The sequence below is a fragment of the Pteropus medius genome, unplaced genomic scaffold, assembly GCF_902729225.1.
Source record: "Pteropus medius unplaced genomic scaffold, Ma_sr-lr_union100, whole genome shotgun sequence".
NCBI classification, from domain to species: domain Eukaryota; kingdom Metazoa; phylum Chordata; class Mammalia; order Chiroptera; family Pteropodidae; genus Pteropus; species Pteropus medius.
In genome coordinates this window covers 15935075-15960191 of record NW_024340849.1, presented here as the reverse complement: position 1 = coordinate 15960191, position 25117 = coordinate 15935075, and the positions used below count along the sequence as shown (strand labels likewise).

Genomic DNA, 25117 nt, shown 5'->3' with positions numbered 1-25117 from the left:
ATCAGTTCCAATTTGAAAGAGAAATAATGTCCCTTACAGGGCTCTAGAAAAATAGGAGTTTAGTGTAATTAACAAGGTGAAGCAGGAAACCCAACCCATTCGTGGGCTTCTCCAATATGTCTTTATCTGGGATTGCTGGAGAATGTAAATTTTCTTTGTGTTTTATTTTGGGACTTCAGTTGCATCCAAATGGATTTGAAACATATGTGTGGGTGCAATCAGTAATACTTTATTCAAGTTAATGTTTGTGTATTTTAGTCTATTATATTCATAGGTTTTCCATTTATACCTCATATATAATAATAAGATATGTTATTTGATTGACTCACATTCTAGATTGTAAGATTTTATTTTCCCGATATGAAAAAACTAACAGAAGTTAGAACTCAAGATCTAGTTCCGATTCTACAATGCCTTTAATTAAATTAATAGTGTTTAATTAAACCTAAGGGAAGACCTCTAACCGCTGTTAGTTTCCTCAAACGAGAAATACTCTCTATCATCCGCTCTGCCTTATAAACACTGAAATTCCCTATGGAATACTTTTAAATTATAGAAACACAGAGCAACGTTTGGCTTCAAACTAATATGAAATAAAAATAATTTTGCAATTTTTTTGGTAATTACATTTTTTTACTACTTTAAAGAGACTCCCCTTACACATTTTGAATTAGTGAGATTATAGCATAATATCATAATATAAAAAAATATGTTTTATGGAAACAAATTGATGAAGGAGAGTGTTATCTGTTTTTAATAAAGTCATAACATTCTCCTGGCCAAAGTATAGAACATGTATTTTGATAAATTAGAATGTATCAATCGATACTAAAGGCAAAATATTTGACACAGAATATCCTGAAATCCAGGGCACATGGTTATCACCTTTCTAAGGCAGGAAGCTGGGTAGATAATCAACGACTTGTCTGAATACATTAAATTTAAATATGTAAATAAAATTCAGGGTTCACTTGATAGGATCACCAATTGACTAACCTTTCTGTTTGATTTGACATGTACACATGAAGTTTTAAATATTAGCGCACATTCAAGTCTTGACCAAAATAATTATTTTTGGTACTGAAGATCAAATGTTTAAACTCTTAAATGAAATCTGCTTTAACTACTATAGGTCACTTACACTGCTTTTCAAAGTTTTAACATTTTAATCATTTTTCAGTATTCACTACAGAGATTTTAACTGGCAACCACTTAGGACTTAAATATATCTTAATTCTACTTCAGAACATACAGATTTATTTGGGTATCTAGAACACATTTTTCCCTGGGTTTCCAATATATATATATTGTTGTTGTTATTTTTAATGGCAATTAGTAAAACAAAAATAAAATATTCAATATAGAGAATTAGGAGGCTGGAAACTTTTGGGAAAGATTTGGATGGGGGAAGCAGGGCAGGTATTTATACTTCCAATATATTTTTTTCCTGGTTAACTTACAACCCTTCTTCATACTCAGTTCAGGCCTTCTTCCTTCCTGAAGCCTTCCCTTAGTCCTCAGTGGGGCAAGGTCCCTGCCTCAGTCTCCCATGAGATCTTGGGCACATGTCTATCAGTCCACAAAACTTAGTAAAGAGCTATATGTCTGCCTTCTGTGAGCATTTGAGCAGAGGATGCCTAAGCGCAGAGTGGGAACTTAATAATTTATTACAATGTGGCAAAAGAACCTCTAAGAGATAGCAGTATTTTAGGACTTCAGAGAGCACCATCAAATAAAATGGAAACTCAGTGTTGGTTCTTATCCATTAAGGAGGAGAAAGAAACTCTTCCTAAGGTAAAAGGTATATGCAAAGTAAGGAACAGGTAGTCCAATAAAGAATCAGAGAAGAACCTTGCAAAAAATACACTTACGTCAATAATGAAAAATTCTTATTATTTAATTCAAGTAATTACTATGCACTGAGAACATGATCTGTATCATGCAAAGTAACAAATTTGATTAATGTTAACTCTTGAACTAAAAATCTGTCTACAATTCCCCATTGATTTACTGATATTATTAAAAACGTTTCTGTTAGAGGCAAGGCCTCCTATAATTTGGTCCCCTCTACTTTTCCAGCTTTACTACCTGCCATGTTCCAGTACAGGCTGTTTATTCCAAGAATGCAGAAAATCCCAGGAGCCATGCCAATTTTCACTCATTTATTAAGCTCCCAATGTCTACCTTTACATTCCTAGTACTTAGCACAGTTCTTGACACATAGTCAATATTCCATAAATATTCACTGAATAAGAGATGAATAAATGTTATAAAACAATGGATAATGCTGGAGAAGTGAAGGAAGCAGTTTGTTCCAACATACTGGAGAAAACCAATTCACACACTGGGAGTATGTGGCCAGCTAAAACACAGACAATACAAAATACAAGGCGAATGGTATAGAGAGAAAGATAAGGGAAATGATTTAGATATTTTAAGGTTAAACTGACATAAAATGGTCAGGAAAGCTTCCTGAAGGAGAAAGGAAAGAATTAGTAGTTTTTAAGTAAGTAGGATTGTGATGGCATTTTGAGCAGAAGTACAATTAGATGGATAGGTATTTTAAATAGACAACAGATGATGATTGATGATAGATGATAGATAGATAGATATAGATGGACAGATGGATGATAGATAGATAGGTGATAGATAGATAGATAGATGATAGATAGATAGATAAAACACCAGTATGTGATTATGCTGTGAAAACTTTGCCACTATATGACAAATAGCAGAGAGGCTTGGCGGATACCTTGTTTTGCTTTTATTTGTGAATATATAGGGTGGGAAGAGACTCTCCTATCCTATAGCTATTTTCAAAAGTTGAAAGATTACTGATACCTGTTAGAGAAGGTGTTTGTAGAAGGGATAAATGTGATGGAACCAGTAGATGGACAGAAGGCCAGTGACAGACATTCCTACAAGTTCTAAGAAGAATTTTAGACAATGTAGTTATGAGCAAATATCAGTTTTCTTACAGACTCCATGGATGGCTGGGCTACCACTGGCAGAGGAGGGAGGCCTCTCCAAGCCCAAAGATTTCTCTGGTTAAGAGACATGATAGAAAACAAAGGTAGTTAGATGGTCTTTTGTAGATTATATACAAAAAAAAAGTCTGTTTAGAGATTTTTACATTCTTGACTGACAGTTAGATGAATAGCTTTTCAGAAGAGGTCTTGTTCTGATTAAAATCCATCAGAAAAATGCTTATGCATTTTATCAGGAATGATAGTTTCCTTCCATATAGAGGTTATAAATCATAACTGAAAAAAGGTTCTGCCTCAATGAGGTTTGGAAACTTTTTTTAAAATAGAATGCACCTGGGGGGTGCTTGGTCATGAGGTAATGAGGAGTGGTAAATGAAGGAATGAATAAAGCATGCATGGAAGGAAAGGGGAACCAGAATTTATAACTTATTTCTAGTTTCAAAAATTATTTGACAAATTTCTTTACCACAGGCTATTTCAGTATGAAGTTATCATGAAAAGTCTGATTGTCTTGTCCAAGATTTGGGATCTTATGCTTCTTTGTATGCAATTCCATAGGCATTAGAGTCAAAGTTGTTTAGCATTTTGATTTGTTAGAAAGAAAGATAGCAAGGTGAAATCTCCCAGTTAGAGAATGACATTAAATTTTTCTAAGTTACCAGGGGTAGATTACATAAAAAGCTGTAGATGAGTTGCAGATTGGTTCCCTGTGGGCAGGTGAAGTGTTAAGAAAATGAATTCAGGGAATGGATGGTTAGCAGAGAGTTATTATCTTAGACACAGGGAAATGATCTAGGGGTTATTATATAAGTCATTGTCTAGAGTCAGGATGAGGCTGCTGCCAGGAAGTCAGCAAAATGCAGGTATTGGTTAGAAAAAGATTAGAGCAGAAAACGCTACATTATTTTTCTGCTAAATTGCTAGGTAGATATTAAGTCTGGGATTCTTTGTTTTCTCATCCTCATCAACATGCTTCAAGAATGACAAAGTGTGAAGGAAATAACAAATCATAACACTAAACATTTATTAATTGCATAATATGTGCAAAGCATCTTATTTAGCAACTAGGAAAACAAAGCTACTCTCCATGGCCCTGCACAGGTGACAGAGTTTTCACTGAGAATAGTTTGTTTGAACCGTTTATCAACCAAGAAATTCATTATCCTCATAAACCAATGCAAGTGAGGAAATTGAGAATAAGGTACTTCTGTGGGCTCGTGTCAAAGGTTAGATTTTAACTGTCTGAATTCTGCTGCAAGAAGAGAGATTATTATTTTTAAAGAAGTAGAAGCTACATGTGGAGATTTTTTAAATTATAAAACTGTAGAGTAGAGGTTGAAAACTCTTTCTGAAAAAGGCCAAATAGTAAATATTTTAGGATTTACGAGGCATATGGTCTTTGTGGAGACTATTTCAACACTGCAGCGCAAAAATTGAATGAGCTCAAACAGGATTCCAATAAAACTTTATTCAAACAAACAGGCAGTGAGCAGACGGGGCCTTCAGGCCCTAGTTTACTGACCTCTGCTGTAGAGAATGGCTAGCATGAGCATCACGCTGCTTATCATGCAGGAAACATTTGACTCTCACGAGGCCCAAGAAGAGACTACCACTGAAAAGTAAATTTATAATTGCCAAATTCTTACTGCGTAAAATAAGAGACATTTGAAGCATACATCCACAATGTATTCTTCACTTCTCAAGGTATTTGTCTATTGTGTTTGAATCCAGACCCTTAGTGATCCCAAGGAAAAAGTGTTTTCTTCTCCTAAGAATGTCTTCATGCAGCCTTTTGCTTTCAAATAGCAAGCTTCCCGATCGCTTATTAAATTATACAGCTGAAGTATAGACTTTCTTCTAAGCCCCAGTTTTGGCTGTGAGGCAGAAATTCTGGCCTTTTTGTTTCTATTTGCCCTTTTAGAGCAACTTCTTTATTTATCTCCTAAACAGATGTTGCAGTCGAGTACCTCATACTGAGTTCCAAGGATGGGCATATGGCTCCATCGAACCCACCGTCACCTTGTGCTCGGATTTGCAGCCAGGGAAGCTGGAGTAAGGCTCCCTCTGGCAGGCAGCCGAGGCCCTGAGGATTCAGGCCCACAACTCCTATAATGTGGTGAAACTCTAGGGAGAGAGAGGAAAGGCAGCAAAGACAAGCCTGCCAATTCCTGGATTTCACACGTTTCCTCCTGGGAGCACTTTTGTTTCCTTTCCCTGCTTCTAAGTTGAATTGACAGAGAAAAGAGAGAAAGGGCCATTGAATAGAGGCACTCACATTTGCCTTCTAATTTTTTCCATAGGAAACGGGCCACCCACAGTGTCGGCAAAAGGAAGGGCAGCCAGAAAGACCTGCGGCCCCCTGATCTTTGGATACATCATGAGGAAATGGAGATGAAAAACATCGAGAAGCCATCAGGCACTGATCCTACGGGAAGGGACTCGCCCATTCAAAGCTGCCAAGACCTCACACCAGTCAGTCACAGCCAGTCAGAAACCCAGATGGGGAGCAAAAGCACCTCTCATTCAGGTAACTCCCTTCTATCTGCCATCAGGAAAAACATCCTATTCTGGGCTGCACAATGTGTTCTCACTTCCTCTTTTGTAGAGGTAGCTTTCTCATTAATTTGCGGGTTACCAATAGTTAAAATAGTCTGAGGTAAATTTGGTTGATTAACCTGGTTTACTTTCTATCCCATCATCTTTTTGCCTGCCTTTTGTATTCACAATGCTTTTTGAAACTTCTAAGAGGTAAGAGGCGATACTGTTGAGAAATATTGAAATGAGAAGGCTAAGTCAATTTTTTCTTTTTGTTGAATTTTGAACAAAAGTTTTGTCAAGGCAATAAAATTTGAAGACATTTGTACATTTTTGCAGTTTCTCATGTCTGTGGGTAATTGAAGGTTGATTTTAAATTTGCTGTCAATTTCTTGCTTTAAAAAAATCATGTCAGGGACACTTAAAGTCTGAAAAACTTGACTGTTCTGTTACTTTGTCTTGATTACCATGGAGATCAACTGTCATTCCATGCAATCACATTATCTGGTCACTAGCCGAGTTTAATGGAGTCTATCTGAAGGCTCTGTTGGTATACATAGTGATTTGAAGAAAAAAACCTACTGTTTAATAAACTGGTGCAGAACAATTTATGATGTCCAGGAATAAGAAATCTAGAAAGTGGTGGTAAGATATTTTACTTTCTGTGGTCCTCATATTTTCAAAATGCTTATGGGAAGTCGCATAATTAACCAAGTATTCTCACCAAATGACCTCTTGGTCCCCTCGTGATGCATTTGTAGGATAAGTAGCTGTTGTTTTTAAGACAAATTAAAATATTTTAGTTGTTTGCATGTGAACTGATTAACTAGACTTTCTTAGCTTAGAATTTTTTAAACAAGGACTTCAGTTACAGATTTTCAGTCATGAGTATTTTGAGTATTCCTTTTCTAGACCTTAAATAATATATCAAGCAGAGTTCTTAACTTTTTTGTCACATTAGTTATGGAACTACAGTTAGTTCTATTAAAAACTACAATCCAAAGTTTAAACTAAAGATTCCTTTTCCCTTATGACCACCTAGACTTTTGGCTCTGAGGACTGAGGTCATGATTTGTTCTTTAAACCCTTTAATACCTTGGAATGGAATAGTGGGGATGAAACAGAAGAAGGGTGCAGTCTGCCTCAGAAACACCTTTACCTATTCCTCCTACCTACCTGCTCTTCCTGGCTATATGGAAGGATGGGGAGGGGAGGTGAAGAGAAGATGGGGAAGAAATGTGAGGAGGGAGTGAAGAAAGTACTGTTTGAAAGTCCTCACTGCTTTTTGGGCACAAGGGCTATCCTTATGTGGCATCCAAATTCAGGATCTCTTATGAAACACAAGTAGGAATTCTTTATGAGACCCAGTGGGATCACTTCACTGGCTAGTTCCATGATTTGGGATATCAAATCAGGACTTAATCCTCTCACACCAGGAACAGCTCTCCATTTTGCTCTCAGTGGTCCTCCGTTGAGTCAATGGCACTAAGGTAAATTCCAGCTACAGGACTCAAGCCTCACCAACTTTCCAACTACCACTTGACCCAAAGGAAACACTTACACCTTTGCCAGGCCAAATAATGAGAGAGCTATTAATCCACACTGGTCTCCTCTCAAGCCTTGCTCTATTCAGATACCTTCCTCTGTTTAAATAGACATAGGGTAGACCAGCAAGCCTGTTGCAAGAACAGGCTTCTATTTGGAGGATGAATGATCTTTTTTGCAGGAACCTCAATACATACTTTACAAATATTTATTCTTGTATATTTGTTTCTTACTAGACATCAGGAGGGGAGAGCACCTCTGCCTTCCACTCAAGGGGATAAAATTGTCTCTCAGTCCTAAGAAGATTTTGCCAATAATTTTTAGGACTTCCCTTTCTTAATTTTTTCCTTTATCTTTTATATATTTGATGACATTTTGGACCAGCCAGACTAGTTTTGATGTTTCTCCAAGTCCTGGTAATGGTTGTTTTCTTTAGAATGAGAAAATACTTGTGCCTATGTGTCTTTAATTTGAGGACGTATTTGCCAACTCTATAATAACAAGAAAAGTAGCACTCAAAATCTTGCTAGCTATACTATGTTGTGTTTTCCGTGCTGTCCTGGTCAAAGGAACAAAACTCCATGTCAATTAATAGTACACTTTTTAGTGATACACACTCTTCAGAACTTCAGTTTTGTTTCTCTCAACATATATGTTTATTAACTTTTCAAATCTGCATATATCATTCTTTCTTATTATTTTTTAATGACTTTAGTACAGCATTTTATGGAATTATAATAAATTTATATAAATAAGCTTTACTTTTGAAGAATGTAGTTTATTTTCTGTATTTTTATAGTAAGATTTAATGTCTTTGGGTCTTAAGTAATAGTTGCATAAATTGTAGCAAATTCATATAATTGAATGTTATTATGTTGTTAAAAGTTATATTACTGACTTATTTATTGACAAAGATTTTCATGTTATTTTCTTAAGAAATTTACAAAATAATATATATAGTATAATGCCACTTTTCAAAAATATGTTAATATATACCTTCTCACTTTCACATAGACATGTATATGCAAAAATTATGTATAACAAAATATAAATGTTATTTTCTGAATAATGGAATTAAAGTACATTTTATTAATGTTTGTGTAATGAGGATATATTGATTGGGTAACAAGAAAGTAGATATTATTATTTAAAACATCGACAAAGTGAAAAAGGCATTGGAGTGCCTGTAGAAATGATGTGAGCTGTTGCTTCATATTACTGAAGAAGGTATGTCTCTCAGGAGTATTGTTTTTTCTTTAGGTCAAGATACTGAAGAAGCAGGAAGTTCAATGTCCACTCTCGAGAGGTCACTGGCTGCACGCCGAGCTACCCGGGCCAAACTCATGATTCCTATGGATGCCCAGTCCAACAATCCTGGTGAGTAAAGTTCAGTACCACAGTGAAGAAATGAAGTGCTTTCTGTTTTTATCTTTTCTATATCAATTATCAAAAATTAATTAAAGCTTTCTCTGAACTTTCTGGGCAAATGGACAAAATGAAGAATGACTAAAATTATTTATAAGTAGGTCAGAATTTTCACTCTGTTATCATATTTGTTGTATACAAAGAAACGATCGGCAAACATACAGCTACATTTTTAAGATATTGTAGAAAATATGAATTGATGTAAAAAGAGCTGAGATTTCTGTTAGTATCTGATTTTATTCTAATGATCACCTTCATAGCTGTTTTTACTTCTTCAATAGGTCCAGTTTTCAGACTTAAATAATCTAGCACCTTTGAAGCAAATATTGACAGATACTCACTTGCTACTCACTTCTTGTTGAAGTTTTCTGTCATACTCCCATATTCTCTGAAGACATTAGTGTCTGGGGATGGCTTCTTTTTCAATTATCTCTATGATCAATCTTGGTAACCACAATACCCATGCAGACAATCCATCCAATGCCTTATACTGTTAGTTCCTTTATGTTGCCTTAAATGATATTGGCTCTTTTCCATCTGAATTCATCATTTCTATGTCACACACTAAACCAATAATTGTACTCCCTACAAAATGTTAGTTTGTATCATCCCTTTTTTTTTTAGCACCTTATTAATTTTCTGCTCCCTTCTCTGATTGCCCCCTTGCCAACAATTCTTCAATCCCACTACAACCTCCAATCCATTAACTCTGTCACCTTCTCAGTGTTCCTCATCACTTCATGTCCTCATTTTGTCCAAACTCAGCTTCCAACACATCGTCATTTATTATTTTCAGTCCCTTGTCAATACCCTCATCTCCTTTGGTCTTCTTTCCCCATCATATCACCTGAAAAAATTCAACCCTTGTTAAATCAGCTCGTCTATCAACTTTTGCCATGTACCTTAACAGCTGACTTTGTAGAAAAACACTTAACTTGCTCACTGGGTATTTATGATCCCAAATCCACAGCAAACCGTCATCTATTTGGAAATGGCACTGTATTTGTCTAGTCATTCATTTTCTCACTTTATCAGATTAATGTCTTATACCTAATCTTATTTTTCAGACTGCCAGTACCTCCCTCCTTTCCCCACTCTCAGCTAATAATCTTACTTCTTATATCACCAAGAGAAGAGAAGCATTTAGAAATGGTATCCTTATCTTTCCATCAAATCTACTTGATCTGCTTGTGCTCCTATCTAAGGCCAGCTCTTTCCCTTGTGGACATCCCTTCTTACAGACTTAGGGATTCTTTTGTAACTATCCCTTCCATTTTCTGTATCATCAATTTTTCCTTCTACTGATAACTCTAATAAGCATACAAACATTCTTTCACTACTCCTATTATACAGCACGCTCACTTGATACCACTTCTCCCACTAAAGCCCCATTTCTCTTCCTTCCTGAAAAACTCCCTTAAAAGTTGTCTATACTTACTTTTTCCTCTTTCAATCTTTCATATTGGTTTCGATGACATTTTCCCAATCCTTCTCCACTGAAGCCATGGTTGCCAAGGTTATCAATAACCTCTACATTGTCGAATGAAATGGTCAGTTCTCAGATGCTCAGCAGAATATGACATAACTTTGCGCTTTTTTTCCTGAAACACTTTATTCACTTGACTTGTAGTATATTGAATGCTCCTGGTTTTCTTCCGATCCCACTGGCTGCTCATTCTCAGTTGTTTTTTTTTTTTACTTATTCCTGGTCTTCTTCCCAATTTCTAAGAGTCAAGAAGTATCCCAGGGCTTGGTCTTCAAGTTTCTCTCTTTTATCTACACTAGCTTCTTCAATGATCATCTGGTACCAGTGGCTTTAATGCCACCTAAATGCTCATGAATTCTAAATCTACCTTAATCTCTTCCCGGTATTTACATCAACTTCAATATCAAATGCTGACTCAACTTCCCCAAATGGCTAACAGGCAAGCCAGCTATGTTCAAAATGGAAATCTGGCTCTTCCATGATTCCATCTGCCCAACTCCAAACTTGATCCTGCTACGATTTTTCATACTCAACTCATGGTACCAATGTGGATTGATTTAGTCTTGTTAAAAACTTTAGTTTCTTGCTACTTTATTCTGATTTTCTTACACCCCAAATTCAATCTTTCACCAAATTCTATAGTTTTTGCTTTTGAAACCTGTCCCAAATCTGACCACTCCTTCTCATCTTCACTGCTCTGCCCACATCCAACCGACAACCATCTCTTACAGATTATAGACTATAGCTATAAGCCTGTAACTATTCTTTCTTTCGCTCCTGACCCTACAGTAAGTTGTCTGCACATCAACCTTTCATTATATGAATTAGGTCATGTTACTCCTCTTGACTTTCCATCACATGTAGAACAAAATCCAGTGATTTTACCGTGTCCTCCAGGGTGCCATGTGATTCAGCCTCTGGCCTTATTCCTCCCTGTATCTTGTGCTACTCCTCTCTGTAATCCATTTCAGCCACATAACCCTCCTGTCTGCTTTTTTGGATAATAATGCACATTCCAACTCAAGGACTTTGACTTGCAGTTTCACTTGTTTCACTTGCCTGGAATCTCTTTTCATAGACATTTATATGGCTCTTCCCTTCTGTCATTCAGGTCTGTGTTAAACTGTCACTATCGCAAACAAGTCGTCGCTGACCATCACACAGCATCTTTGGTCACTCTCTGCCCTCTTTATTCTGCTTCATTTTTCTTTATTGTGTCTGGCTTGCATTTTTGTTTTTCTTTATTATTTGTTTCCCATATTTTAATGTAATCCGTATGAAGGCAGAGATTTTGTCTGTTTTAATTACTTTGTATCCTCAATACCCACAATAGAGCCTGGCACATAGTAGACACACAACCTACACGATTTAGTCAAATGAATGAATTAATGGTTGTTTCTGTCTACTCACTATCATATCTCCTTTATACTCTAATACATCTCTAAATTTTACTATAATGCGTATGAAAACTTATATGGAATTCATGATGAATGCCAACTTTTCAACTCATTGGGTAGATGCCATTATTATTGTTTTTACTGATAAGTACTGAGGTTTGGAGAGTTAGGTACCTAGCTTGTATTCACACAGTGAGTAAGTGGCAGAGCCGGAATTTAACACAGAAGGTCTGGCTTCAGAGTTCTGTATTCTAATCATTATACTCCCAGCTGTAATATTTTGTGAAACTATTGTCCTTTTTAATTCACTACATAGAGAGACTTTGTACACTTTGCTATATCTATTTTTTTTCCTTCAGCCCCTTTTCTCTTGTAATTAAGTTCTATCTGTGCCAATCTTCTCTAGGTTTCTTCTGAAAAAATCGTTGGGCTTCAGAATCTTTGTGGGCCTTTTCATCCCATATGAAACTTTCTCATTCAATAAATTCTCATATCCCATTGATTTTTCTTTCACAATATCTTTTGAATTCCTGACTACCTTCTCATTCCCAAGAGTCATATTTTTTATTCTATTCATTAGGATCTCACACCTGAACTGTAAAAACAGCTTCATAATTAGCATTCCTCTCTCTAGTGCCTTCCAGACTCTTTTGTATCCTACTTGTCAGATTTCTTCTTAAAACAACTTAAAACATGGCATTCCACTCCATAAGTTTCCCCAGTGGTTGCCCATTGACTACCAAGAAAAACCTACAAACTTCTCAGTATATCAGATTTGAGTCTACATTTTCCAGTCCACTAATATATTGCCTTTGTTTATTTTTCCTTCTGAAGATTTCTTTCCTTTTGGAATCACTCAGAAGCTTCCTCTACCTAACAAAGTTCTATGCATCTTTCAAAGACCGGAGCAGATACTAATGCTCTCATAAATTTTCTCATTTCTGATTACTCCAACCAGAAATGATGGCTTCCTTTCTCCTATTTGAATAGCATATCTTTATACGACTTTGTGACATTAATTATGCATAATATTGCCTAGTATACTTAGGTATTCAAGTCCAAAGCTTCCTTCCTCTAACAAGTTGTGAATTATATGATAGTGAGGGAATGTATGTGATTAATCTTCATATTCACACCTTGTAGTAAGAATTAGTGCTTGCTAAATATCTGTCACATTACTGAGTGAAGAAGTAAATGTATTATAAGACTGCCTGTGTTTGTAACACATCAGTGTCTGGGGGCTCTTTTTTTAGTCAATTATAGGTGGAATATCTTCTAGTAAAATTTTCTGATATATTAAGGGCAGTTAAAATTGTTTTTATTAAACAGAAAAGGAAACAAAGAGCTTAGAAAGAGAAAGGAATGAAATCTAACAAGTACTGAGAACTTCTGAATATTATTCACATGCTGAATACCTTGCTGATTATTATTTTGTTTAATTCTTATAATATCATGTGTGGCAATTATCCTGATTTTATAAATGTTTGGAAACAGAGACTCAGACAGCTTAAGAAACTTACTCCAAAATGTACCTGGGCAACCTGTGAACCTCTATAGTATACTGCTTTTCCAAGGATAAAGATGCCTTGCATGCCTTGTTTATATCCTTTTTAAAAGATGTTTAAACAATAGCATCTCCAATTTACAAACATGGAAACTAGAACCGAAACATACTCTCAGAACCCAAAACCTGCACTCAGTCTGTTCACTGCACTCTGCTCTCCCATGTTGTCACCTCAAGCTCTGAATTGCTGTGACTAAATTTAAAAAAAAAAAAAACCTAAACAAAACATATCATATTCCCCATGTCTTACTCTACACATAGGGCAGCCCTAAAATGACTAGCAATTTATATTTTTATTATTTTAAAAAGTATTGTATAGTATGTGTATGTGATTTTAAACAAATAGTTTTACAGAATTTATAAGAATACACGATGGACCCGGCAATCGCATTCTTAAATAGATTCCACTCTTAGATATATAACCAGCAGAAATACGTGATATGCTCACCAAAGACAGATATAAACACATGTGTGGCAATACTACTCCTCGTGTCATATCTGCATTACATTATAATAATATAATAGAATACCTTGCAGCAATGAAAATGAACAGACTAAAATGGCACAAACAGTGTGGAGAAATTCACAGATATAATGTTGCAAAACAGAAACTTAACACATCTACAGGATTCCATTTATGTAAAGGTCAAAAACAGGCAAAGTGATATATGAGGTTAGAATTCAAAGGGCAAGTACTCTTGATGGAAGGTGATTAGTTACTGGAAATACCCATGGGGCCTTCAGGTAGTCTCTATTGTGCGCCCCGGGTGATGGTTATAAGGCATTTCACTTTGGAAAATCACCGAGCACTGCTTAAGATATTTCAGTTTTCACTATGTCTATTATACTTAAATAAAATTTCACTAAGAAATGAAGAATCAATGGAATATATACCTTTCAAAATAACATTGTCACATTACATTCTTTGTTACCCAAGCTCTGTGTTGGTAGAACTCTAACAAAAGGAAATGACTTCAACATATAATCAGAGTTGGTTTTAAAGTCCTGAAGCTTTCTGATAAATAAAATTGGATCTTTGTAACTGACGTGATTGACAAGGCTTTAGCTTAGCTCTACTGAAAAAATTGTGGATCTGTATGTTGACAGGGTTGTGATTTCATTCATGATAGTAGATAAATTTACTGATGGCCCCACTTGTAATTATTTAGATTTACTAGGGTATGAAGTCTTGTATCGCGTCTTGTATGAACCAAATCATAGCATGATGCAGAATTCTTGTCACGAGTATGAAAATATCTGCTGATCCACTTAAGAATCGTTATTTTTATAAGGTTATTTTCCCCTCTTCTTTGACATTTCTCACCATGCTCTATAAAATGTTATTAGTAGATAAAATACAGACTATTTGAAATTTGTTTTTGATTCTTAATACCCACAGGGAGATGTATTTAATTATATTGGAGTACAAAAAAAAAAATCTGTGTATTTGTCTAAGATAATACTTCTTGGTTGAAAACATTATGTGGCTTGTGCACGCCTTTCCCTAGAACGCTCTGCACAGCTGAGCAAGCTGATGCATACGAGAAGAAACATACGAGCTGGGAGCGTAGGCAGGAGAACCAGGCAATCTGATTCCCCAGATCAGAGCTCTTTGCTGTAAAATGGTGACAGAGGCTAACTGTTTTTTTACAATGGCCAAAGAATTATTTAAATTTTTTTTTCTTCCTATAAATACAATTATAAGAAATTAGAATCATCACATATAACTTTCCTGAATCTTAAAGAACGTATAAGGGTCATGTGCTGGAATTCCCCGGAATCAGACTCTGAGACAGAGTGTAAAATAGAGGCAGTTTATTAGCAAGTGCTTTCTGGAATGACACCTGAGAGCGCGAGGGACACAAAACTCAGGGGAGGGAGAAACTGAACTCATGATGCAGTTTAATAGCAGCTTCAGCTACCCTATAGGTTTCTGTGGTGCTGGGACTGTCCTTCAGAGTTGTCCCAAATGAGGCAAGGGGAGATGGGCTTCTGGACCTTGTCTTAAGTAGTCTTCGATGTAGGCTGCCCCCAGGAAGTGGGGTGTAACCTGGGTGAGCAACTTCTTTAGCTGAGAGCAATTCTTGGAGAGATGCAGATTTACTTGCATTTCCAGTATTTCATTATGTGTTGGAATATAACAATTTTCTTGGCCTTGGAAAATGTTTTCGACCCATTCTTTCTTCTGTAAAATGCTGGAGGAGAGATGGGGAATCTGAACTAGAAAAGATATAGATTGAAGCACATAACCTGTTAGATCACATCAGTCAAAAAATTCTAATAATTTAACATTTGAGAGTTTGGGGAGCAGAATCCCTTTGAATTTCACTTTTTTTCTCTTTTTCTCTTTTCCTATATAGAAAAAAGATAATGTAAAATCGGCCTTCAAAGGAAAAAAAGAAATCTCAAAAAGATAGCCTGAAGAGGCAAAGGAAGAGACATGGTTTTGCTTTTGCGATAGCTTAGGGGCTGCTTATGGTTACTGGTTTGGGGCTTTCTAGAATATTCACTGCAAGAGCCAACTCTTTTTTCCCCCATTCCCACCATCTGTTTTAGTCACTTGACTGCAGAAATCAAACAATGAGTTGGAGAAACTGTTCAGAAGTAAAATAAAGCTACTTGAGAAAAAGCAGATTTTAGAACCTTGACTCTAGGTGCTATACTACCAGAAGGCCTCTGGTACACAGATGGCCATTGAGAGGGACTGGCCTGTGCGAGGATAATCTTAACCTCTGCAACATTTGATCCCAAGGCAAATTTGTGTTTGACTCTTACATACATGATATGAGAAGCCACTATCCAGCTCAACAGTCTTCTGGAACTGTGCATTCATTCCATCACCTTGCACCCAGTGTGGATGCCCACATCTAACCAAGAATGCTTTCTTAGCAGTATTGAGTGCAAATAACTGTTCTCGTACCATAAACACCAATTTTCAACTATTCAAAACTATGGGAGCTGTCGCAAGGAGCAGAAAGTTCAAGGCTCATTTACATTTTTATTAGACATGATATCATTACATAAATATGATTCCAAATAATAATTAGACAACAATATTAAGATCAATTTTTGTTCTTTGACTCTTGAATGGCATACTTTATTCCTTCTCTTACTATGAATTTCTACAGGAGGTAGTATTTTTTTCATGCAGCTCTATAGCTCCCACAGTGCTGTGTCAACGACTCCGTAAAACAGTTGTTAACGAATGAGGATTAAAAACACAGAGATTGTTTCTTGGTAGTTCTATAAGCAAACGACTTTTTAAATAAAATTAATTGATTAGTAATTCTATTGGATTTTCAAGTCAGCAGGTTAGTAAGATTGTGCAGACATGGTTAAGATATGTCTTTCAAGTTCAAAAGAAGGTGCCTATGGGGGTACAGAATTGTGTTTCTAATGAGGATTTTTATAAGGCAAAAAAATGCTTGATTATCAGAGGTAGGGGGATAATCAAGAGGGGATCTGTCAAAGTTGATAAAAGCAAAGGGTTTTGGATGATGCCGTGCAAAAGGAATACATAGAGCTTTTAGGAAGGTTTTCTAGAACGATAGGAAAAATAAAGATCCCTTTTTAAGATTTATGTCACATAATTCTTCCTTAATTGCTATCATCTTAGAGATGTCTATGACAAAAATACACAGTCTTTTGTTTGAGGACCATTCTCGTCTGAGTCCAAGTCTTTGGGTCAATTTGGGGTAACTTGTAAAAGGTTAAAGCAAATGTGTTAAGGCAGAAGCAGTGTGATGTCTCAAGCTCATCTCAGAGAAGTCTTTGGACACAGATCAGAGCCTCCCTTTCCTGTGACCTCATCTTCTATCTGATACTATTGGTGTCAGAATGTACACCCAGATGTTTACAACTCTTTCGGATTTCTGGACTTTATAGCCATAGCTCATTTGAGAAAATCTCAGTTAAGAAGGGCCAGATAGAAGGAAGTGAATGCTGTAAGATACTATAGGATGCTGAAGGAACCTTCAAGTTCACTGTTCACAATGCACTCCATTTGCTCTTCGTACATTTTCATGGCTGCCCTGTGACAAGCACTGGTCCAGACACCTCACATCATATCTCATCTTATAAAGTGTACTTAAACCACCTGAAAAATGACAAAGCCAGACTTTGAACCTAGAATTTGTTTTATAATCATAACTGCAGTTATTTTCCTCCATCAGGGAAAGAACTTTATAATCTCAAAAATCTTACAATGTCATTATTTTCTCAGGTTCAAATTTGAGTTAAAAAATTGCCATTTAGCTGTCTCCATCTTAAAATATCACACATGTTTTTTCAATGTAAGACAAGATTTTTTTTAATAAAACTAGTTATATTTTAATGACAGTAATTTTCAGTATCTTCATGAAATTTGGCTTATTTTTTAAGTGGTCATATTTTTAATTTGTATTTATTTTAACAGCTTTATGGAGATATAATTGATACATAGAAAACTGCATACATTTAATGTATACAATGTGATAAGTTTAGACATATGCATGTACATATAAAATTATCACCACAGTCAAGGAAACAGACATATAAGAAGGGTGTTTTAAATAACATCTACTGTTAAATGGTATTCATCAAGTCAATACATGGTTATCTTTTATTGCGTAACAAATTACTTCCAAAACATAGCAACATAAAAGAATCATTTATTTTCTCAACAGCTTCTGAGGGTCAGGAATCCAGGATCATTTAGCTCAGGGTCTCAAGGTAGATGATGAGGTGTCGCTCAGTCTCTTGGGCTGAGGGCCTCAGTTCCCAACCACCAGTCCCTTCTCTCCGCAGTTCTTCTGTATGTCATTAGGACATGACTCCTGGCTTTTCCTAGAGCGAATTACCTAAATGAAAGAGAGAGAGAAAGAGGAAAGGAGGGAGGGAGAGAGAGAGAACAATCTTTCTAACCTAATTTTGGAAGTGACCTACTATCATTTCTGTTGCATTCTATTGCATTCTATTGTTTATCAGGTCAACTCTGGTGAAATGTGGCAGGGAACTTCACACAATGTGAATACTATGAGGTGGGAATCAATGGGAGGCGTCTAAATCCTGGGTATGACACGTATTTGCTACCAAGTGGCACAACTAGGTAATGAACCCAGGCAGTCTGACCTCAGTGGTTGGTCTTTACTACTATGTTAAGAATAATTACAGAATACATATTTGTGAATGTTCCTACTTTTCCTAAAGGGGTCTTTGGTGGCATCTTAGATACTTGTGAATGCCATTCAGTGACAATTGCTTGTTAAAGGATTCCTGAAAATGTGAAGGAGACTACTTATCAAAGGCAATAGCCACTTAACTTCCAAATAGTCCATATTGTATACAGGTCATTGCAGAAAAGAGGTAAGAAGCAGAATGAGAAATCATTTCATTTAAATCTTTTCACTTTGAAATATTATCTTTCCTATTATATTAGTCCACCTCTCCTCAACACTTTCTCAGTTCTGTCAAGTAGCATGTTGAGAGATATCTACAGAGAACCCAATTTCTTAGAGTTGTAACTTTAAAAGAAATCTCCACTTTAGATTTCATATAGGTCACATTCAGTGCTAACATTTTAAAGAATGTTGTAAAAGTTTTTGAATAACAACATGCCCTGTTCAGGGAGCTAAGTAATTCAGCAAGAGAATTTCTACTAGAAAAATCTTTGTGCATCAGTGTGAGAGATAAATTCAATTGTCAGCAAACTGTGTCAGAACAGATTTTTTTTGTCATATTTGGCCACAGAGCAGAGATTTATTGAAAGTGCTTGATGATATCGCTCTGAGCTGTTTTACATAAACATAGCAATGCAGTGAATGCTTTGAATTGTAGTGTGAGTGTGTGTGTGTGCTTCTCACTCTCAAAACTGACATCTCGGGGAAAATATCAAAAGACGCATCCACATAATGTTATATCCAACTTTAGAATGGTATTTTTTGCAACAACTATCTTATAAATATAGACTTCTGTGCCCTTTCAGAAATGAATCCTGGGTCAAAAATACCTCAAAACCAAAGATTTAGAATACTATGTCATGTCAGGAAATAAAACAATGAGAATTTTTGAGTTGCAGAAACATACAATGGATGTATTATTTTTAAGAGGACTTTATTATTTGCAAACCTTTTGTAGCCAGGTCTGTAGCCAAAATGCAAAACACTTAGGAAGTAAAACTTCTTTCTTCGGTAATGAAGGACATGGAACTGGAATATAAATTTAGTCTCGTGGTTCTCTCAATTCTCTAATTCATAGATTCTGTGGCTTGCCAAATTACTCTACATTTCTCCATTCAAATTTACTCAGCACCAACCAGGACATATTTATTAAATTCTTTTTATAAATGTATTATAAAATGTTGGTTAAGTTTAAATAATATTGATAAGGAAACATGTACAATTTGTAGAGTGAGTGCCTTCTATATATCAAAGTGACTCATTATCACATTCATTTATGACTATAAACTGTCAACACAGGGAAGGCTTTGCAATCTTAATGACTAGGCAATGATCCTTTTTGATCAGTAAGATGGGTGAAATTAAATTGACTGCCTCAAAGACTAGATTTTTGAGTTGTATATATTCTTACTTTATGTAATTGTTTAGCTCTTATTTATAGATGTATTCATTATTATTATTATTATTATTATTATTATTATTATTATTATTATTGTCATCATTAGTATAGAAACTATATACCCCAGGAGAGTAAATAATATATTAAATCCACTTAAAAAAGTTTCCAGTGAGTTAAAATGACAAATTTATAAATATTACTTCTAGAAAATCCTCTTATTAATTTACTTGAAAAATATGAAGTACCTCTAGCACTACACTATGAGAGACACAAAGACTGCAAAATTAAAATCTCTCTCTTTAAGGAATTTATAATCATTTTGGGTGGTATCTGGCTTGAATCTCTCATTCTTTTTCAAAATTTCCTTGTCATTTTTTTCTTTTCCTTTTTCTGGAGTCTGTTCATGTATTCATATATCCACAATTTACTCTTCATAAAATATCTTTATTAAAGTATTGTTCTGTATACCATTTATCTCAAATTTTCACTAGTCTTTCTAAAAATAATTTAGAGGAACCTGGTATCATCACACACATTTTTAATTTAACATTTAAAATATTGTTATAAGGTAAAATATCTGTGAAAGATGTAACTTCTCACTCTTTCAAATAAATCCGAAAGCATAAAAATACCATTACATTTTGATATCCACCATCATCTATTTTAAAAATATGTGAGGCTCCAATGTTACAGAGAAGAATTTATATCACTCAATTTTCTCTTTAGACTAGTACCTACAATTCACTTTTGCCACAGAATAATATACACATGTCATCTGTTTTATGATTGAATATCTTTTATTCATCATTTATCTTGTTTGCAATGTAATATTTTTATAAACTGAAATTGTACATTTATATTTTTACTGCTATTTTTTTCTTCTGGGTTGAGTTAACAATTATTATTTCTACACAGTTGTATATAAAGCAAGATTTCATTGGAATTATCACTTAATAAATGAGGCTTTTTAAATACAATGATTTCATATATCCATGGATGAGTGCTACTTATTGCGTAAATTCTATTCCAGTGTTTTACTGAGAAACTTTATTTGCATTTATGTGTAGGTGAAAGTTATAACAATGAGATTTTTATAGCAATCACTCAATGATTCAAATTACCTGCCAAAATTATACCGTGAACTCTCATCTAAAGTTACTTTTGATAATTTTTCAGCTAACAACTAGGTAATATTCTTCTTCAATTATGTTGAAAGTAAAAGTTTTAGAAACCACCTGACTTTCAAAGGTATTTATTACTCATTCAAGTCATTTACTGTCTTATTTTCTAGGAGGTATATCTATAAAGCACTTTTTTAAGTTACTTTGTATAATATAGCATATTAAGACAGAATTGGAAACATTGAAATATCACTGATAATATACCTTTAGTAATATAATTTTTAAAAAATATTTTATTCTATTAAAATTTATGTATTTTTTATTCAATTCTTGGAAGACAACCATTTTTTAAGCTAGCTAGAAGGATTAGTCTTCGATGTCAAACTAATCAATCAAAACATGTCTGAAAAGGCCTTACCTCATTTTTCAATTCAAAGAAACATTAATATACATTTCAAGGTATATTATAAATATACTGAAAAATAAATTCTAGAATGCAATTCTAAAAGCTAATTTACTAGAAGCAGTCCTTTAGATTTAAAATGTTAAATGTTTAAAATAATTAATATGCATTTTAATTATGAAATATTTTTTAAATTGACATATTTCTAACTTATTTATAGTAATGCAGTAATATAACTTGTATGGTTATGAAGTTATTTATGTAAGGACAATGTGATAAACAAAGATTTTTCTTTGATAAATGTATATCTGTGCATGTTAAAAACTCCAATAATTGGCATTTGTGTGTAATTAAATAAAAATTATGTACATATAGAAATTAGTTTCACGGACAGAAGTATACTGCTGCAATTGATTATTCCAGTACCTACCTTAAATTTTATTTTTTGATAATAAGACGTGGGGAACATTTTATAAGATGGTATAAGGTGAAGGTTGGCTACAATTATAGTAAATGTTTCATGCTATTATATAATTGAATAAGTATTGAATAATGGAATTGAACAATGCTAACTAAACCTAGAAAATATTGCATGATATTTATTTGTGGATTTAAGCCAATATAACTAAAAATTGTTTGGTATTTCCAGAAAACATTCAGTTAGATCTAAATTATTGTGATAGTAAATTGCACTGTTTTGGCTTTTTCAAGGCATTTTCTTTCTACTTAAATATAAATTCTAAATATAATTATTGAGACTATACCTTCATTTTTTCTCTCCAGACTCTCTCTCAAAAGCATTACTTTCTTTCACAGAATTAACAGAAAATTCCCATTTCTTTAACCCACTCTACGCAATATAGTCAATTTCTGAACAACTCAACATTTTTGGTGCCATTGTTCTTGCTTAAGAGAAAGAATAAGAAAAAAAGAAAACAAAACAAAACCTTGGGAGCCTTAAAGTGGCTTTATGGTGGCTCAATTAAGCATTTCTTTGTTTGAAACCATGTAAAGTTTTACACCTCAGGTTAATACTCCTGAGTTAGATGCTGAAGGAGCCAACTGTCCTTTCTAAAATGAAAAAAGGATTTTGTGGAAAGAGGTAGGGAAAGGAACCTGCATGGCACCTTGAAGGAATTAAAAATGTGAAAATTTAGCCACTTCCCTTTTGCTTGTTATGTAGTTACATGGGATTAAAAAAATAATAATATCCTTGTTTTGCAGCTGTAGTGAGTGCCATTCCTGTGCCGACCCTAGAAAGTGCCCAGTATCCGGGAATCCTCCCGTCACCCACGTGTGGATACCCCCACCCGCAGTTCACTCTCCGGCCTGTGCCATTCCCAACACTGTCGGTGGACAGAGGATTCGGAGCAGGAAAAAGTCAGTATAATGTATTTTCCTTTCTTTTTTTTTTTAATTTATTTATTTAAATTCATTTCAAGTATACAGTACATTGGTTAGACATCTATATAGTTCATAAAACGATCCCCCCAATTGCTTCCTCCCTCCCCTGGCCCTCCACCTAGCCATCATATTAATGCTAACTGCATTCCTTCTTTTTAATAAGAACGAATGAGTAATACTAAGGATGTCTTGTCAAATGTATAGCATTTTGATGTTCTTATTCCTTGGAAAGGGTATTTGAATTTCCTTTTCCAGCACAGTCAGTATTTTGGATCCTACTCACATGCTTTTGGACTGATTTTTCTAGGATGTCTTTCCACAGTTCATTCCATTGAAGATGTAAGGAGTGGTGGAGAAATAAAGGTTAAATGGTTCAGTAAAACAATGATTTTAGGGGTGCTTGAAATTTCATTTAGCATAATGCCCTCTAGGTCCAGCCATGTTGTCACAAAGGGCAGTGTGTCCTCCTTTCTCGTGGCTGAATAATATTCCATTGTACACATGTACCATATCTTCTTTATTTATTCATCTATCTGTCCATGGACGCACGCTTAGGTTGTGTCATATCTTGACAACTGTGAATAATGCTGCTATGAACATAAGAGTGTAGATATCTCTATGAGATACTGATTTTGTTTCCTTTAGGTATAGTATACAGTAAAGTAGGATTGCTGGATCATACGGTAATTTTATTTTTAATTTTTTGCGGAACCTCCATTCTGTTTTCCATAGTGTCTGCAACAATTTACATTCCTACCAACCATGCAAAAAGAATTCCCTTTCTCCACATCCTTGCCAATACCTGTTATCTCTTGTCTTTTTGATGATCTCTGCTCTAACAGGTGTGAAATGATATCTTATTGTAGTTTAAATTTGCATTTCTCTGATGATTAGTGATGTCAAGAACTTTGTCAAGTACCTGTTGGCCATTTGGATGTCCTCTTTGAAAAAATGTCCATTCAGTTTCTCTGCCCATTTTTAAATTTGATCGATTAAATTATTTTTGCTTTTGAGTTTTATTAGTTTTTTTTAAGTGCTTTGAATATTTGCCTCTTATCAGATGTGTGGTTTGCTAATATTTTCTCCCATCCCTTAGATTACTTTTTTGTTCTGTTCAGGATTTCCTTTGCTGTGTGGAAGCTTTTGCTTTCGTTGCATTTGCTCTTGGGATCAAATCCAAAAACATTATTACTAAAACGAATATCAAGGAGCTTACCCCTATGTTTTCTCTTAGGAGTTTTACATTTTCAGGTCTTAAATTTAAGTCCTTAATCCATTTTGAGTTGATTTTTTTGTGTGCATAGTTTAAAATACTGATCTAATTTCATGGTTTTTATTTTTTGGTTTTTGTTTTTTTTTTAAGATAGCAGTCTAATTTCATTTTTTTATGTGACAATTTAGTTTCCCCAGCTTCATTTATTAAAGAGGATATTTTTTCCTTCCTTACATTTTTGGCTCCTTTGTCATATATGAGTTGACCATATATGCATGGATTTCTTTCCCTATTCTGTCCCGTCGATCTGTTTTTTATGTCAATACCATACTGTTCTGGTTACTTCGTAGTATAGTTTGAAATCAGGAAGTGTGATGTCTCTAGCTATGGTCTTATTTCTTACAATTGGTTTGGCCGTTCAGGATCTTTTGTGGTTCCATACAAATTTTAGAATTTTTTTCTATTTCTTAGAAAAATATCGTTAGATTTTGATAGGGATCACATTGAATATATAGATCACTTTCAGTAATACAGACATTTTGACAAAATTATTAATTCTTCCAATTAAGGAACACAGAATATCTTTTTGTTTATTTGTGAATTCTTCAGTTTCTTTCATGAATGTCTTATAGTTTTCAGTGTACAGACCTTTCCCTCTTTAATTAAATTTATTTCTAAGTATTTTATTTTTTGATGCTCTTATAAATGAAATCATATTCTTAATTTTTTTTCATAGTTCATGTGAACATATAGAAATGCAACTAATTTTTGTCTATTGATTTTGCATCCTGATAGTAGCATTTCATTGGCTTTAAGGAAAATAGGAATAGAGGTACTCTCAAGCTATTATATATATCCTGGTGATTTTTCCTGTGCTATTTGACTTTTCTTTCCTTCAAGCACAGCATTTTTAAATCGATTTTATGGCTTTCTTCTCTTAGTTAAGAACAGGTGACTCAGCAGCTCATCTGAGATAGGATGCTTTGTAATAGATAAGATGGTAACAGCAATAAAATATATTTGTGGGGTAAGCTATATTTTTCCAACCCACCAGGGACAGCTCTAAGAAACCATAAATTGTCTAGATGTAGCAACATTAGAATTAAAAGACATCAAAAATCTGCCAAGAGAGAATTAGATTTATTTTCCCTTTTCTCACTGCACATCATGTCTGCAGAATAGAGTAGTGTGCAAAAACTCGAGGAAAAATTGTCCCCCAAACCATATTGGAAAGAATTAAATGAAAAAGATGTGGGAAGTCCAACAAGCAAAAATTTCTGAATCCCAGGACAATTAGGAAGGTGATTTTAGTCAAAGAATTCAGAGCCACAGCCCTTTCTTCAATGTCTGAAATGAACTCTTTCCAGCAGAAAAGAGAGGTTATAGTTTTAGCTTAGTTTTTTCTCATTGTATCATTGCCTATACCACTTTCTTTTGATTTTATCTATGTTCTCTAACTTTAAGAAGGATGTGTAAGAAGAA

General features: G+C 34.7%; 1 protein-coding gene across 1 annotated transcript in view; it reads left to right on the top strand.

Moving 5' to 3' along the window:
• Window positions 1-25117, top strand: part of DCC (DCC netrin 1 receptor) — a 983855-nt gene that overhangs the window by 925650 nt on the left and 33088 nt on the right. The window contains exons 24-26 of the mRNA XM_039841340.1: window positions 5288-5514; window positions 8328-8444; window positions 22243-22398. Coding sequence (XP_039697274.1) covers window positions 5288-5514; window positions 8328-8444; window positions 22243-22398 — 500 coding nt within the window. The remainder of the gene's footprint in view (window positions 1-5287; window positions 5515-8327; window positions 8445-22242; window positions 22399-25117) is intronic.